This window comes from Phalacrocorax aristotelis, chromosome 5 (genome assembly GCF_949628215.1).
Source record: "Phalacrocorax aristotelis chromosome 5, bGulAri2.1, whole genome shotgun sequence".
Taxonomy (NCBI): Eukaryota; Metazoa; Chordata; class Aves; order Suliformes; family Phalacrocoracidae; genus Phalacrocorax; species Phalacrocorax aristotelis.
The window spans coordinates 54185999-54202245 of NC_134280.1; the positions used below are offsets into that span (position 1 = coordinate 54185999).

Here is a 16247-nt window from a genome sequence, read left to right on the forward strand (position 1 = left end):
GAACTGCCAGCTGGGCACAAATTCAAAGGCGAGAGAGAGAGGTCCAGTGCATGGGAGGCTGCCTGTGATGTGAATCATACTATCTGCACTAAGGATGGGGCCTGCATCTTCACTGCTAGGCTGTACCAGCTTATCTGGCCTGCAGTGCCTGCCTCTTGGACCTTCTTGTGCCTTTTCATTTCCAGTCTGTTGGGTGAAAGGGTATTTATTTTATTGCTGGGCTCTGTCAAGCCTTTGATCAGTGCTGATGTAGAGTCCTGTGTGCACTGACCATGGAGGACCAGCTGAGCATCTGCGTAACTCCGGTAGCCTCCACTGATGAGGTTAGCTACTTGCAGGTGCCAGCCCTGCTCTGCAGCGACTCTATGCAGCAAGGCTAGTGCTTCACCATTCAGAAGTCTTCCAAAAACTAGCACCCTAAACCTTGAAACAGCAACAATCTTTTCCATCCCGCAAGGGATTTCTGAAATTTGTTAATGAGGTTAACAATAAAATGGGCAATTGGCTCTTCTGAGCAAAATGGGAGCAGCTGTCTTCCCAGAAATCAAATACAGTGATAAGGGTAAAGAGTATTTTATTACATGATCAGCTGAACTAGTGTAATGAATCCCCAGTTTGGTGAATCCAGCATAACTACAAGGAGAGATTTGGCTGCTTTTATGAATTTATTGGGAGAATTACTTGCCTTTAAAGAAGGAGGGGGGAAGGAGAAAAAGATGAGTTGGTTTATCCTGTGACTTGTGTACACAGCCACGGGCAGTGCCTGTTATTTCACTTGCAAACAATTTCCTCTCTCTTTTGTTTATTGATGACAGAAGGCATTCCAGCCAGGTACACTGGCGCTTCCCCGACTTCAAAGGAGGTTAGGTTACAAAGGCAAGTACCATTCAGGCAAAATGAAATGCAGAAGGGGAAGGCCCATCCCAGTAGATCTTAATGGGAGGTTGCATGCAAGGGAAAGGCCCAGAATGAGCCAGCAGGAATAAAAATCAGGATAAATCCCATTGCTGCCTCTTCAGTGCTAGCAGGGCTTATCCATGGGAGTGATGATGGCCAAATCGTCTGGGATGCCCCCATTACCCCCTGGCCATGGCAGCACATGTCCAAAACCTTGCATGGGAGAATGTACATGGACCACCTTTTGCTTCCTCCTTCCTAAATGTGCCTGTACAGGCAGCTGCCACTCATGCAAACCAGGGCACTATGTGCCCAGGGAAAATTGCAGGCTGGAAGTAATGGGTTTTCAGGTCTCAATTCAGACTGGAAGTGAGGCCAGAGCTGCAAGTGACTAGAAACATTATTCAGCACCTAAATCAAGGCACTGGTGTTTGATAGCGTCCAAAGTCAGGATGATGGGCCTTGCCTACTTGGGGCTCATGGCTGGACTGGCAATGACCATGCTAGGATGGGAGTCCGGCAGCCCAGATAACCAGTGGGGAGGCTGCAGTATGTATAACGCAAGGATGGCTGCTCAGCCCTGAAGGGAAAGCAGGTGACTGGGGCTGACTCTTGCCCTCGGAAAAAGTCCCAGCACTGAGTTGGTTGGTTCAGCAGTGGTATTTTACCTTGTGCTTGTATTGCTCCAGTCTGAGTGATGTGGAAGCCTGTGCTGAATGCCAGCCTTGGAACAAGAACCATCCGTCTGCCCCGCTCACTTTGGGGACAGCCCTGGTGGCCTCTGGTTTGCCTATCTCCAGATCCTGCTTTGTGGCAGCGGTACTTGTTCCCTGCACTTAGGTGCTCATTGTGTAGTGATGGAGAAGTTTTTGGGTACGCTGCTCCCATGGCCATCAGGTCAGGCTGCTCTGGGGTGTTGCGGATGATCTACCCCAATGACTCAAGGAAGGGCAGGGACCAGGCTGTGCCTGCACGGTGTAGCCTGATTAAATATGCCATTCAAGTCTGGGCAAACTGAGAAACGTTTCCTTTCCTCCAGTGGCTCAGCAGAGCTGAACTGGGGTTTGGGTGATGCCACCATCGAGTTAAGCCATGCCCTGCAATGGGGCTCAGCCCACATCCCGCATGACTCAGCACAGCCTCAGCCAGGGTGAGCCAGTGGGAGGGACTGGGAAGTTGCAAAAAGTTAATGACGATTTTTCATTTTAGGAGCACTCAGCTTAATGAAACATTACTCAGTGGCTTTTCCACGCCTCCCCCCATCCCCCTCCCCGAGTAGGAGCCACCAGGGCTAGTATCAGTCTCCTCCCATGTCCATGGCAGAGCTTTCATCTGGGATGACTCAGGTCACCCCATGCATCGTCTGAGCATTGCACAGCAGCAGGTCCACCAGTATCCACAAAGCCACTCGGCGGGTGGCAAGGTCCAGGAGAAACACATGGGGCCCATGCCACTGTCACATGATGGCCAGGCACGTGTGAGCCGAGCTCTCAAGCCCTGCCTGAGGGTGGGGATGGGGACAAAAAGGAGGCAGGAAAAGCATTTACTGGGAACCAAAATGTCTGCTTGGCGCGATGTGCCCTCATGTCAAAAATGGCTTGTGTTCTGAAGCAATGTGAAGAGTGGAATTTTAATTTTTTTTCCATTAAGTTGTAGCTTGTTGGAAATGCATTTAATTTGTAACTACTGTCCTTTACGTCAACTTTATTTTATTTTCACTCTATTACTATTTACTTTTTGCTCTTTTAATTTATTTTAATAATTAAATTGCTTTTTCTGGACTACTTGCCATAGATTAACGTTTTCTTTCTTTTTAATAGCTTTCTTATTCATTGTGTACTCATTTCCTTTCAGATGAGTTTGGGTTTCACCCTTAGGACTAACACAGCAAGGTTAAGTGTGGCATAGCATTATTCCAAGTCCAAGCAGAGCACTAAGGTTTTCTCTGGGCTAGACTGCCATTGAAATGAAGCCATCGCACAAAACAAGGGATTTTGAACTAGAGCTCTTCTTTCAAGTTGGAGGGGTTTTCACTTGGATCAAACAAGCTTGGCAGTGATAGGTTAGCAGTTGGACTCAATGATCATAAGGGTCTTTTCCAACCTTAACCATTCTATGATTCTATGGCAGGGAAAACTTGGTAGATTCCTATCTGTCCCTCCCCTGAAACACAGTCAGTCAGGGTTTATTTTCAAAGTGGTGTCTTCCAATTTCTGTCCTCTTGTGTCCACTTGGGCCAGTGTCGCTTGAAGTATGGGAGATGCCAAACAGGGAAATAAAAGAGGAAATCTTTGCTCTGCAAAGTGCTGGAAAAGCCAAATAGTTCCTGGCATTTAAATTTTTTTTGCTCTTCCTTCCCTCCCCCTCTCCCCCGTTTTTATTTAAAATATGTAAAACCAGTTCCCCGTCCCTCACATCTGCACGTACTGCTGGGGCTGGGTATTAGCATCTCCGTCATACTTGCTTTCTGTCTAAAAACGATGAACCACCCAATTTGTATATTTATAATTCAAAATAATGGCAAGAGAAGGTACAGGAAAGGAGGCATTTTCATCTTCTGCATACAAATGTACAGCTTTTCTTTGGAAGGGCTTACCAAGAATGAAGATCTTAGGATTAGTTTTCTTTCACAAAAACATTACAGGTTAGAAAAATTTATTTTTATCTGCAAGTGTCTTTAGAAAGTTTCAATCATCACTGGTGAGTCGGCAGTGATGGTAAACACAGGCGTGCACCCTGAGTAAAGACTTTGAGCTTACAGGACGGATCTATCCCTAGGATGCAAAATGCTTGAAATAATGGGTCATGTCTTCCAACCATTTACTGTGACAGCGATGTCCCTTTTTCTCTAAAGAAGCAAGGGAATAACCCATTTGCTGCCTTTCATTTGCTTGAAGCACTGTAGCAGTTCTCTTTTGAGATTGTTTAAATTGTTACAGATTGGGCTTAATGACGCTAGTGTGCTTCTTTCCCAGGTTATCCAGGGTCTGGTTGTTGGAAAACTCACAAACAGCTGCACAGAGAGGACCCTGCTCAGGCTCAGCGTCTTTGTCTTTGCCAGTGTGGGCCTAGGCATGGTAAGGCTTGGCATGAGATCACCCATGGTACCTTTTAATATCGCAGCAGCACAAGGTCCGTGAGACCTGGCTCTGCCCCTTGAAATGACATGACTAGCTTTGGTGGGTGGTCCTCGGCAGGGAGGGAAAACCAGCTCTCCTCTACCTCTGTGAAAACAGAACTGTGCTCAGTGTAAGCACTGCACCAAATAACAATAAAGACCTCCATGAGTAATAGGTACAAAGATTTTTAAAAAAATTAATCTCACACAGAAACTTGTAAAGTCCCTCCTGAGTCACTGGATTTGCGTAGAAATTCTGCCTTTGGTCTTGTCAGTGACTGTATTTCCTGAACTACCCAGAAAGTAAATTAAGATTATCGAGGGGAAAATCATTGCGGTATGTGGCTGGGAGACAGCGGAGGTTGTGTGCTCTGCTTCTGGAGCTTTATTTTTGCCTAATTTCCCCAAGATGAGAGTATCTGGGGAAGGAGGTAGCAAGGCAATAATTTTGTTCCTCCGTTTTGGTATGAGTGTTACCGGTGCTGATTGTGTCTGCATGGATGACAGTCGATGCCAATCTCAAATGGTAATCGGAAAACTGAGTTGATGTAGGCAGCTCTGCCGGTAATCGTGTTTGCTCAGATAAGCCACGCTCAGGGAACTGACAAATCTGCCCAGGCGGTGGGGATGGAGGAGGGGTGTGTACCGATTGGCCCAAAGGATGGTCGAGCTGCATCGTCTTTTGATGTTCCCTGCAGGATTTGGCCTCAAGCCTTGCTGCCAGGGTGCCGGTGTTCCCATCAGTGCAGGTGGGATGGTTGCCATTGCCACAACTGCACCACAGCCATGGGGAGGTCAGGACCAAATCCTGGAAGGTATCGAGGCTCATGGTTCCCAGCTACATGCATGAGATGAGGCACTAATGCACCTTTGCTAGTCTGAGGCTAAATTGCATATCCGAGATGAGACTGGGAAGGGAGGACAGATGCAGACAAAGGGTTGGTTCTGCAGATGGAGCGTGGTCCCCCTCTCTGGGACTTCGGAGCTCACAGAGATGCTGCCTGGTGGGGTGCTTGGGAATGCCCCCCCCCCGGCTGGTGTTGTGTGTTTTTGTGTGGCATCCATGTGCCACTGATTCGCATGGGACATCTGTGTAGGGCTTGGTGCTCCTGTATGTGGCCCAGGAAGGGCTTTGAAGGTCTTGATTTGTTTTTTTGGTCAGGGTGGAAGCAACTAGGTGGGACTAAGGTGAGCCTGGCCCATTTGGAGACCTGAGCACCCCTAACTGGGCACAGGGCAGGGTGCTGCTGGGACTGACTTACCATGCCGAAGCCCAGTCCCACAGCAATCAGGCAGAGGGGCAACCATGGAGTAAATGGCTTTTGTGCACCAAGGTCTCACTGAGAGGGAAGGCTGGAGTTGGCTGGAGGTAGGAGAGGAAGCCTTGATGGCAGTTGCAGGGGCACACAGGGTGGCTAATGCCCCAGCATGAGGAGGCTTACAGCAACTGTGTGGGGAAGGGAAATTGCTGCTGGAAGTTCATTTTAGACTTGGCAATTACGCCAAGCCCGGAGGGCTGTGGACATCCTGACAGCATGGGCCTGGGGACAAGGGTCAGCAATGACTTCCCACGAGAACTATTCATAGGCAAATGCAGCTGCGGTCCTCTGCACCAGGGATGCCTTATTAAAAAGCGCTCTGTTCAAGTGGCTGCCGAGAAAACATCCGTTTCTGGGGTGGCTTTCCGTCTGGGTGGGGATGAGTGCCATCACAGCAGCAGGCCCCAAATGCAGAGATTAATGTGTGAAGCTTTTAATCCTGCACAGCCGCTGGTGGAGGAGCATCCCACCCGCTGTACCCTTGCTACATCTGGCCTCCAGATGAAGCAGATCCCCTCCCCAGAGGGTGGAAGTGAGGAGAAAAGCTAGCTGTTAATAAAGGACACTGTGAAACCCATCTTCATGTCACTGGGAGGTGGGCTGAAGTGTTTTAGGAAAGCAGGCACTGGCAGCAGCAGACAGACAGACCAATGGTGGTGCAGCTGGGAAGAGGCTGCAGGATGTTCCCAGCAATCGGCAGCTGGAGAAGGGAAGGGGTGGGCTGCGAGCTCAGCAATAACACCTGGAAAAGGAGGGGAGGGGAGAGCTGAGTTTGATCTGCAGATACAAGCCAGGAGTGTGTGGGCAGGGGTGTAGGAAGGCTTGGCGGTTGCAACGGGGAAGTTTTCCTCTTTGTCTGAAGGCATGGCTGTGCCTCGTCCTGCCTTGCTGCCTGCATTTCCCAGGCGTTTGCTTTTTGAGTCTGTCTGCTGAAACTCCTGGTTCTGCCACTCTCACCTGAAAAATGCCTTCAGATCTGCTTAGGTCAAAAAAACTGCTACCTACATGGCTGAGGAGTAGCAAAGAACAGGCTCTGCCTGGCTCCATCCTTTCCAAGTCCCAGGGGAGTGAGGAGCTATTTCCCCTAGTTTTACAGGTGGCACTTTTCTGCCCACTTGCTTCAGCACATGAGGGAATTCCTACAAGGCAGGGGAGGGTTAAATCGGTTTTTTCCTATGAGCTCTGCAATGTTGTCCTGCAATGACATTTGCCCTAGCAAGGAATTATTCTCCCTCCATCTGAATGTTTATGTACCAAATACCTGTTCCTCTGTCTTTGTTCTCCAGTTCCTTAATCAGAAGTGCCTAGATCTTAACCAAAATGTAGGCTAAGAGCCCCTCCAAGGAGAGAAACCTGGCTGTGTGTGACTCTAGAGGGGAACTAGGAACAAACCTCAATATTTCCAAGTCATTAGTGAGCAATGTCTCTGGGCTTCTCCATCTTCTGTAGCCAAGAGGCAGGGACCAGATCTTATGGGAGAGAACTCCAGAGTATGAAACTTGTGGCTAAACCAGTGACAGAAATGTTTTCTAGCCACAGTAACACATATTGAGACACTGGTGAGGGCAGGAGACTTGCAAGAAAGGGGGAATTTCCTTTCCATGCCCCAGAGAAGTCCATTAATTTGACCAGCAGGGCTTGTGAATGAGCTGAGAGCCGCTCTAGCCCCACGGCTTAGGGAGCTTCACTGCTTTTGTTTAAGTATAAAACAGCTGGAGGGATGTCTCCACTAAGAATATGTGCAATAACAAAATCATTACTCTCCCTAATTATGCTCGCTAATGGCACTTATGGCCAGAAGACCTATTCCAGATTACTGAATTCAGTGAATTTATTAGCAAGGAAGCAGCAGAACAGGATTAGAAATCCCAAAGGTATGGCGTTATATAATGCACGGCGCTCATTTATTTTGGCAAGCTCGGTTTAGTTTTAATTATTTATGATAATGAGCTGAAATGCCTTCTCTAGGCTGTTTTGTATAAGTAATGGAGGCTTCCTGAAGTACACCACATGCATCTGCTCTTCAACGTTTCCTCAGGAGTTGGACAAGAGCAGAAGATGGGGGGAAGGGTGCGGGGACGTCGCTAATTCCCAGACACTAAAAATAGTTGCAGCAGTGCTGGAGAAATGTGCTGCCAGATTGTAGGGTATCGTTTGTTACTTGCACTGCATGCTTGGAATAATTTGTTGCAGACAAATGGTGGGCTATGAAAGACCCAGCAATGGCCAAAGACTCACCATCATGTATCAGTTATGGCTTCCACAATTTACCTAAGTCATGGGTTTGGCTCATGATGTTTTTCTAGGTTGTTTCTTGCCACAGAGCCACCACTGGTGCTCCTCATTGACCTGTGGTCCATTTTGTTCTGCCCCTTAGGCCCTGATGCGGACTGTGTGGCACTACTGCATCATTGTGGTGCCACTGGTGTTTGCCTTCAGCATGCTGGGCACCATCACTGACAGTATCCTCACCAACACTGTCCCTTCCTCTGACACTGGTAAGACTCATCAAAACAGATCAGACTGGTCTTTTCTTGTTTTTGAGTCCATCAGGTGCTTCCCAGCTCACTCTGCTGCTGTTGAGTGCTGGGGCACATTCACGGCAAATGCCCAATTCCCCAGGAAATCTCACTTGACAGTTGCGTGCAGTGGGTGTCAGCAGAGCGGATGAATAGGGACCAGTGGGACTAATACAGGATGAGCTTGAACAGCATTGAGCAAGTGTCCTGTGACCCAGTGTTCCCAGTCCTGTGCTGCCCGCTGACATCCATAGTGCTGGACACAGTAAGGGAAGCCTCTCCCAGACTCCTTTCCATGTGAACCCAAGATATGTTCAAGAAAAACAACAAAAAAGCTGCTTTTCCACCATGAGGGTGACTGAGGGGGCTGTTCATTCATACCTTTTAACATAGGGCATCTCAGGTGGGTATTCTGGATCACTGTTTGGAAACATGTTTTGCCTGATGCAGTAATTGTCCCCCTCTCTACATTTTGGCTGTGTTTCAGTCAGAGAGTTACTATATTTCTCTGTACAAGGGCTTTGAAATGCAGTGGTAGACACACAAATCTTTATACCTGTTTTTTTTCTTCTGTCAACAAAGGAAAGATGCCTGTGTTATTGTCATGGGAGCCTTGCTGAGTTTGTCCCAGGAGGGAGCTGGATTAACGGGGTTTGGTTTCTTTTGCTCAAGCTCTTGCAGGCTTTGCTCCCCAAGCCACGTTCACCAGGCACCTGAGAGTTTCTTTGCTCTAGCTGAGTCTTTCTGGGATGCCAGAACCCTTCATCTACCCTAGCAGCTATCTGAGCAGACACCTCTGCACAGACCATACCGATAATGGGAGTTATAGTTTGCATGGCCCATTAGTGGAGTTTATAAAGCACTTTTGAGATGCTTCTGGATGAAGAGCTTTTCTAAATGTCACTTCATTAGTTTATTTGTAGAGTTGACCACCACATCTCCTACAAATGGTGGGAGCCCGCGATTTCTCAGTGTGATACTTCTACCTGGGAGGACCACTTAGTTCCCAGGGAGGTGAGGATGAGGGGTGTCCCAGCCCCTGCGCTCAGATGGGAAGAAAATCTGCTGTTTCATGAGTTGGAGCAATATTCATGCAAGCAGGGAGAACTGGGGGGAAGGGCACCAAGTGGCTTTGGGATGTACAGCCAAGTTGGAATTTATCCAGGCTCTTCTCAAAGGGGCTTTGTGAGGAAAACCAGAGGATTGCTTGGCTTTTAAAGCCCAGAGGCAAGCTTCGGTCAGAGAGGAAAATGGGTTTAGTTGCCTCACCCAGCTCCCCGCTTGCGTATGTTGTTAGGTCAGCTTGTGCCTCGGTGGGACGGACGGTCTCCAAATGGCAGGGCAGGCCGGCAGGGCAGGACAGAGGCAGCCCACGGGGTGGCATGGACAGTCATGGGACAACAGGAGATCCATGGGTTACCTGGGGCTTTCTGCTGCCTGTCCATCCTGGGCTGATGCCATGCCAAGTGCTACTACAAATCACAAAGTTACAGCTGGCTCAAAACTGGGCATGCCAAGGAGGTATGCTGCTGGCATGGAGCATCATGGCACTGGGGGAAAACCTTGTCTCCACTGCTCCTCCCTGACTGCCACCTTTCAAACCCTACTTCCTCCTTGCAAACACTTCCAAGGGAAGAGGCATCTGATGGTTTTGTGCTTGTTTTGGATGCACCCGGGCAGGGGCTGGGGCAAAGGCAGGAATGTCTGACACAGCAGAGCCATGTCCCAGCGAGCTGCCTCTCCGCAGCAGCTGCGGCAGTGATGGCGTGGGTGTCTCGCAGAGAAATGCGGCTATTAAAATGCCTACCATCCGTCTCTGGCCGTGGGTGGCACCCCGCGATGGCTGCTCCACCCGTACAGCAGCTAGAAGGCCACTCCTTCCTATGCAAGCCCGAGACCAGCTCTGCAAAGTGAGCATTTTGGTGGCATGTTAGAAATCCCCACTTTTCTAAGAGCATGGAAGTCTGGCTTTATGAAAAAGCCTTGCTGTCACAGTGTCAAACACCTGAGTGCTATCTTGCAACAACTTTTAGTTAATGCAAGGAAATCACATGTTGGGAATTTGCTTTTGGAAACACCACTTTTGAGCCTTGCTGCTGTCTTTTCCTGATGTTTTTGCCAGTCTGGAGCCAGCAGAGCCCATGGAGGTTTTTCTTTGGGCCAGGGAGAGGCTTTCCAATGAGCTGGAGGTTGGGCTGAGCTCAGGTGTCCATTTCATTGCGGGGCTGGAACAGATAGGGCATTGCAGGAGGATAACCTGTCCACCCTTGGAAGACACTGAGTCACTCATCCTTGCCTTTTAAATAAGTGTCTCAGAAAGGGAACAGTGGGACGTAGGATGGTACCATCCTTTGCACTCATCACCCTGCTTTCAGGACTGATCCAAGGTCGCTTCCTACCACGGCTGATGCCTTTGCCGACTGCTCTTTGCTTATGGCTGGGGCTTTGCACTGAAGAGAAGAGAGTGGAAATGATTTCATTCATTTCCCTTTGATGTTTTTTTTTTTCTCTCTCCTCATCTTCAAAGGCAGGAAGGGAAAATTCTGCCCCACGTGCACATGCTGTTCAGCTGGGTGCATGAGCTGGTGGGAGGACAGCCCTGAGCCCAGGGGGACTTGCATTCGCACAAGCACTCCTTGTCAACCCCGGTCCCTCCCTAAGAATGGAGGTCTTGTTTTTGCACAGAGCCCTCCCACCCTCGGAAGAGGGAGGGAGGAAGCCCAGCAGGGCCTTCCTGTGTAACGGGTCCATATTTCGTGATTTTATTTGCACGTCAGACATGAAACTTTAGGAGGAGAGCTTGCAGCCAGGCAGGGCTTGGCGCATTGATTCCCCCCAGCTTTGCATGGGTTTGCTGGTTTGAAGGCGGCCATTGGCAACGATGACCTAATCATTAAATTAGGCCCAGCAATTGCCCTGTGGGCGTGTGGCTGATCCAGACCAGCACCATCATCTCAGTGCAGCAACAGGATGTGAGCTGGGAAGGAGGGTGAGCCGGAGCGTTCCAGCACGGCCAAGGGTGGGAGGAGGGACGGAGCCGCCCAGCTTGGGGAGCCTCCAGCACCCAACCCTGAAACCTGCGGGAGGAGAGGAAGGCTGGGCAGGAGGGGAGGATGGGCTCCCGGCGGGAACAGGTCATGCCAGGTATGGGAAAAGGGGAAAAAATGCTGGGGAGAGAGAAGAAAATGTCAGAGAGGTTCAGAAAGTGGGATAGCCATGATGAAGGTGACCATGCGCATTGGCAGAGCTGTGCAAAGCAATGCAGGAAGTTTTCTGCTGATGTGGTGACTTGTCCCAGTTGAAGTTCCTGCCTTAAATGAGATCCATCACATGCACATCCTTGCAACAGAGCTAGGGCCATGCTGCAGAGCCAAGATATACAATGTTCCAAAGCTCAAGGGTGTCTGACATGAGTGCTCTAACTGAAATCCATTAAATAGAAATTATCTTTCTCGGCAACATGTTACAGAAGTGCAGAGGGAGAGCCTGGCTTTTTAAGAGGACAGATTTCAGCTCTAGTTCAGCTCCAGGAAAAAAAAAAAAAAGAAAGGGAAAAGAGTGCCTCCTCAATCATAAGAGCCAGTTTGGCAGCTGTACATAGTAATTAGTTTAATTCAAATACCTAGAGGGGAAAAAATAATTGCAAAACCTGCCCAGAAAGTTTGGTGGTTGTGGGATGATTCCCATTGGCAAAGGGTCAAGGCAAGGTCCCACCCATTGCCTTTGTGTTCCCATGCGCGGGAGGAGCACTCGCCAGCGCTTCCTGGGAGAGTTCCCTCTCCGCACAGCTACACCCTCAGCTCAGGCTCATTGCACAAGTATTTTAAGCATGCTGATAAAAGCCCAGCAGTTGCTGGCCAGAATTATGTGAACACCTGGCTGCCTCTTCTCTCCCGGAGTAAGGGATCATTTCCCCTTGGCTGCCCACGTTAAATATTGCACCCAGCTCCACATCTTCTTGCGTGAAGGACAGCATCCTCTTCCCAAACACTGCTGGCCTTGTGCAGCAACAACACCTCAATGCGTGTCTTGGTGGACAATTGATGCCAACAGCCCGAATAACCACACTGATATTAAAAAAAAAAAAAAAAAGAAAAAAAAAAAGCAAACATCATTTCAGAGCAGGGCACAAGATTCTTGCATATGCTGCCAGCTTGCCCCTCCTCCCAGTGTTGGGGGCTAATGATTTTCTGGCTGGCGGGGTGTTTTCTGCTCCCCTGAGCATGACAGCTGTCATGCATGAAGACTGCAGGGCAAAGAGCACTCCGACTGCACGGGACATCTTTGTGTCCCGTGGGATGTCCTGGCCATCTGTGTGTGGAAAAAAAAGAAACCAACCTGCCTTTGCCAAACTGGAGGTGCTTCCCCATCTGCTGGGTTCCTGTTAACAATGCAAATGGGAGAGCTGCTGGAGGGGGAACTGGCCCAGCCAGGTGAAGGGCTGGCATTTCCATCCAAATTGAAATATCCGTTTTTTTTGCAAGGGCAGGGTGGGGGAGTAACTCAAGAGGGTTCAGTCTGTATCTGTGGTTTTATTTATTTATTCTTAAAGACCTAGTTAGACCTAAGCCTCTCACTCCTGCTAAGCCCTTGAGAACTGTTCCTCTGTCCCACACTAAAGAATAAATGGCAAGAGCATCTTGGGTGGAACGGGGCCCTCTTGGATGATTATGATATTGGAAGAATCTGTGATTTGCTTGGAAATCTTGAACATGCCCACAGAAATTACCTCTCCATCCCTAAACCCATGCAGTAGTTACCAGCCCTGTTGAGTGCAATGTTCAGAAGCATCTTCTGGCGCTAAAGGCATCCTAGGAACCCAGTGAAGGAAGCAGTGAGCACCGGCTTGCCTTTCGGGCAGCATTGTAGTCGTCCAGGCGGCTCAGTAAAGAGCGTGGTGGAAACTAGACCCGGTGCCGCCAGGAGTCCTTAGCCTTAATGAACTCTGATTGGACCGCTATAAATTAATGCAAGAAGTTATTTGAAGTGATTTGCTACTACTGCAAGGGAATGCCATCAGGGGTTAAGGGGCTCCCACTCACTTTTCGCTGTTTTCCCATCCCAAGACTTGCCCTCGCCCTGACGTCTGCTTGTCTCTGCTATCTCTCCTAGGTACCATGCTTGGGCTTTGCGCCTCGGTGCAGCCCTTGACCCGGACGGTGGGCCCCACCATCGGTGGATTTTTATACAGACAATTTGGAGTCTCCTCCTTCGGCTATTTACAGCTAATTGTCAATATAGGTTTGTTTGTTTACCTCTTAAAGAGTAAAATCCTGCTGAAAGTGATGAAAAGCCAATAATTCAGCTGCAAGAAAGTAACCCTCTTACTTTTTCCATAGAAATAAAGATGTTCTTGAGTTTTATTTTTTATTTGATAAACCTGGAATAAAACCATTTGAAGAATTCCTTGCCTTTCAGCAACATTTGCATCTAGAGTAAGGGGCAGATCGGTTTGCAAAGGCTTTGGAGCCATGCTGAGGCAGCTGGTGGCCACAGGAACCTGGGACCTATCAGGTCATCCCCCTGCAGCGGTAGCTGTCATTGCAGGCAATAGCTCCAGATCCTCAGCTGTTGTCGGGCAGCATTCCCGCTCGGATTCACTGAAACTAAGGGGATTAGGAGCCAATGCCTCTGCTCTGGTTTGACCTTTTATTTCACCCCCCTGCGCTGGTACCAAGGAATATCGGGGTAAAACACATCTGCTTTTGAGTGTCGTTTTTGCTGCATTAAATGTACCTCTGGCATTCTTGTGCAAGAGGGGGATTGAGGCCAAAGGCTTTTGAATGCTGTGGCCAAACATTTGCTACACCTACAGCTCAATCATGTGCAACCTTGTCTCTGCACAAGCCCGGCAGGAAGCAGGGTAGCTGCCAGAAGCATGCAAGCAGGTTGCAAAGCCCCAGTGTAGCATCCTGTAGTGCCAGTGTCTCCCTGTTGCTTCCAGAAACAGGAGCCAACCCTCCTTCCAGGTTGTTTTTTTTTTTTTTTTTCCCCTCCCTGTACCAAGTGTCTCTTGCTGTTGCTACAGGCTGCTTGTAATTACATACTTTACAACTTCCTCTAGTACAAAGCCTCCTGCAAGAATTGCACTGATATTGGGAGGGGGAAATTACCTGACTGAAATTACCAAGTTTGGAGCATTAGTAGCAAGTACTTCACCTACTAAGCTTATCGTCCTTACTTCCGGAGCCGACTCATGTGCTGCAGCATTGCTCTCGAGGAAGCCCAGGTTAGTTAGTGATAACTGATCCTCCCAAGATAAGAATTCAGTAGTTTTATTTAAAAAAAAAATAAATAATTCAGCTGTTTTTTTTTTTCTCCAAGCTTTTTCATCTGGGTGCTATCAGAAGACAACCATCTCCATTCTTCCCAGTTATCCTGTATCAATTTAACTCAGTCTAGAGACTGCCGAGGTAGAGGAAAAGGAGAAAGCAAGGAGTTCAGCCTGCTTTGTTGCAAAGCTGAGGAATCCCATGGAGCATTGGCACTGTGTTATTCCAAAATCCAGTTTTCTGCCTTAGCACAGCACTAAGCTATGGGGGCTAGAGGAAGGATACACGGCATTAGCAGACAGCAGCATTTTATTGTCGCAGGGAGCTCTTGCGCCTTCTGTAGCCACTGTTACTCAATTATATGGGAAAGCACGGCAAAAAGCTGCATTTATCCAAATTGTGGTAGGCTTTTCTGTTTCCACTGCTGACCAGAACTGGACCTCAACATGCTTTGCCTCCCTGTTCAGGAGGCGAGGTCAAACGCAAATGTGTTATCTGGGCTTTCTCCACCTCCCACTGCCCACTCTGGGGCACCAAAAAGCTGAGCTTACTCACTCTTTTTAAGCCACTATACCACTGCTGCTCCACAAACATAAGTCAACAAAAGATACTGCAGCCCAGAGTATAGTAATAAAAAGTGAACATTTCAAGTAATTTATTTGGAATGGACATATTAATGCAAAAGCAATATTAAGACCAGTAACTGCTGAAAGACATTCGTCAAAATAAATACAAATATAGATACTACAAATAATTTAAGTTGTGTTTAACACCACCAGTCAGTTTTGAATCTTCCTTGCATCTCATAAATAGAAGATAATCGTTCACAAAGCTGTGCCACTCAAAACACGTGGACGCTTTGCTAGAAGTCCTTTATGAAAGTCTTTGGTTTTTCTTTAAATGCATCTCAGGCAAAGCTCAGGGCTCTTTGCTCAGCAGCCTCAATGGGCTTGGAGAAAACCAAGCTGCTTCCAGCTCTCTTCTTCGCTTTCCTTCATTGGTACCCTGTCCCATTTCAGTCCAAGACACTTGATCTGGTTTATCATCCAGTGGTATGCTCTAAAGGCAGCAAGAGAAAGCAGGTTAGTGAGGCGAACAGGACAGCAGGGCAGAAAAGGAAGGGGGAGACTTTAAAGGCAGAGTGGGCGTTCAGCATTACTTTTCACAGATACCGTATTTTTAGCAAATCCCGTAAGGAAAGCACCGCCGCGTGCCATTTCTTATTTCCTTCCTAACATCTGCAACTCTCGGTGCCCTGCATAAGCAGGGCTCCCACCAGAAATTCCCAGTGCCGCATGAGGAAAGGGGGAGCGAGCCCCGAAACTCCTGTGCTGAGGCGGCCGGACAGCGCGCCCCGGTTTCGGGGTGCGGCCGGGCACCCCCGCGGGCCGGCAGCCAGCTGGAGAGGCTGCGGCGGGGGGGGCCCGCTGCTAAAACACGGCGGGGTGAGCGGTGCCAGGGGGGGCCCGCCGCCTGTCCCCGTCTGATCTCCCAAAGCAGGCGGGGTGGGGGGCCATAATGAAATTTTTTTGAACACTGACAAGCCCCAGCGGGAGCGGGTGAGGGGCCGCGGAGGGGCTCACCTGGGGCCGGGCCGGCCGGGGCGGGGGCGGCGGCTCAGGGCGCCCGGGCCAGCCGCCGCTCCTGGGCGCCCGCCGCCTGCTCCATCTCCTGGCGGCTCTTGAAGTCCTGGATGGCCCGCTTGTTCTGGAAGTCGATGAGGGCCATGGTGATGGAGGCGTTCCAGCAGCTCTGGTCCGGGCACCGAAAGTCAATCTCCTTGCGGTCCTTGGTGACGATGGTGAAGTAGATGTACTTGCCCGTGCGCTCCACGCAGTCCACCTTGAGGATGGAGCCGAAGCCCAGCTCCTTGCCCTTGGCCCGCTTGTGTCCGTCGGGGAAGAGGCTGAGGCTGTCCTTGGTCAGCACCACCAGCTTTTTCTTCCACAGCTGGAAAAGGCTGTCGCTCCGCTTCTCCAGCTCGCCCTCGCGGATCACCTCGGCTTGCATCTTCATCCTCCCTCCCCGGCGGCCTCGACTCCGGCTGTGGCTGTGGCTGTGGCTCCGGTGCGGCTCCGGCTCCGGCTCCGGCTCGGGCGGCGATGACCGAGGTTCGCCGCGA

The 16247-nt window shown here is 49.5% G+C and overlaps 2 protein-coding genes across 3 annotated transcripts in view; one reads left to right on the forward strand and one right to left on the reverse strand.

Moving 5' to 3' along the window:
* SLC67A1 (solute carrier family 67 member 1) overlaps nt 1-13256 on the forward strand; it is a 63980-nt gene extending 50724 nt beyond the window's left edge. For both annotated transcript variants that reach the window (XM_075094582.1, XM_075094581.1), the window contains exons 9-11: nt 3873-3974; nt 7712-7832; nt 12966-13256. In XM_075094582.1, coding sequence (XP_074950683.1) covers nt 3873-3974; nt 7712-7832; nt 12966-13153 — 411 coding nt within the window. In that variant the 3' untranslated portion in view covers nt 13154-13256. The remainder of the gene's footprint in view (nt 1-3872; nt 3975-7711; nt 7833-12965) is intronic.
* Nucleotides 13257-14748: 1492 nt separating this feature from the next.
* On the reverse strand, nt 14749-16240 carry PHLDA2 (pleckstrin homology like domain family A member 2). Its single transcript, XM_075094583.1, has 2 exons — nt 15709-16240; nt 14749-15184 (listed from the first exon to the last, which is right to left on the reverse strand). The coding sequence occupies exon 1, from the start codon at nt 16139-16141 to the stop codon at nt 15743-15745; it is 399 nt and encodes a 132-aa protein (XP_074950684.1). The 5' UTR covers nt 16142-16240; the 3' UTR covers nt 14749-15184; nt 15709-15742.
* Between the last annotated feature and the right edge of the window lie 7 nt (nt 16241-16247).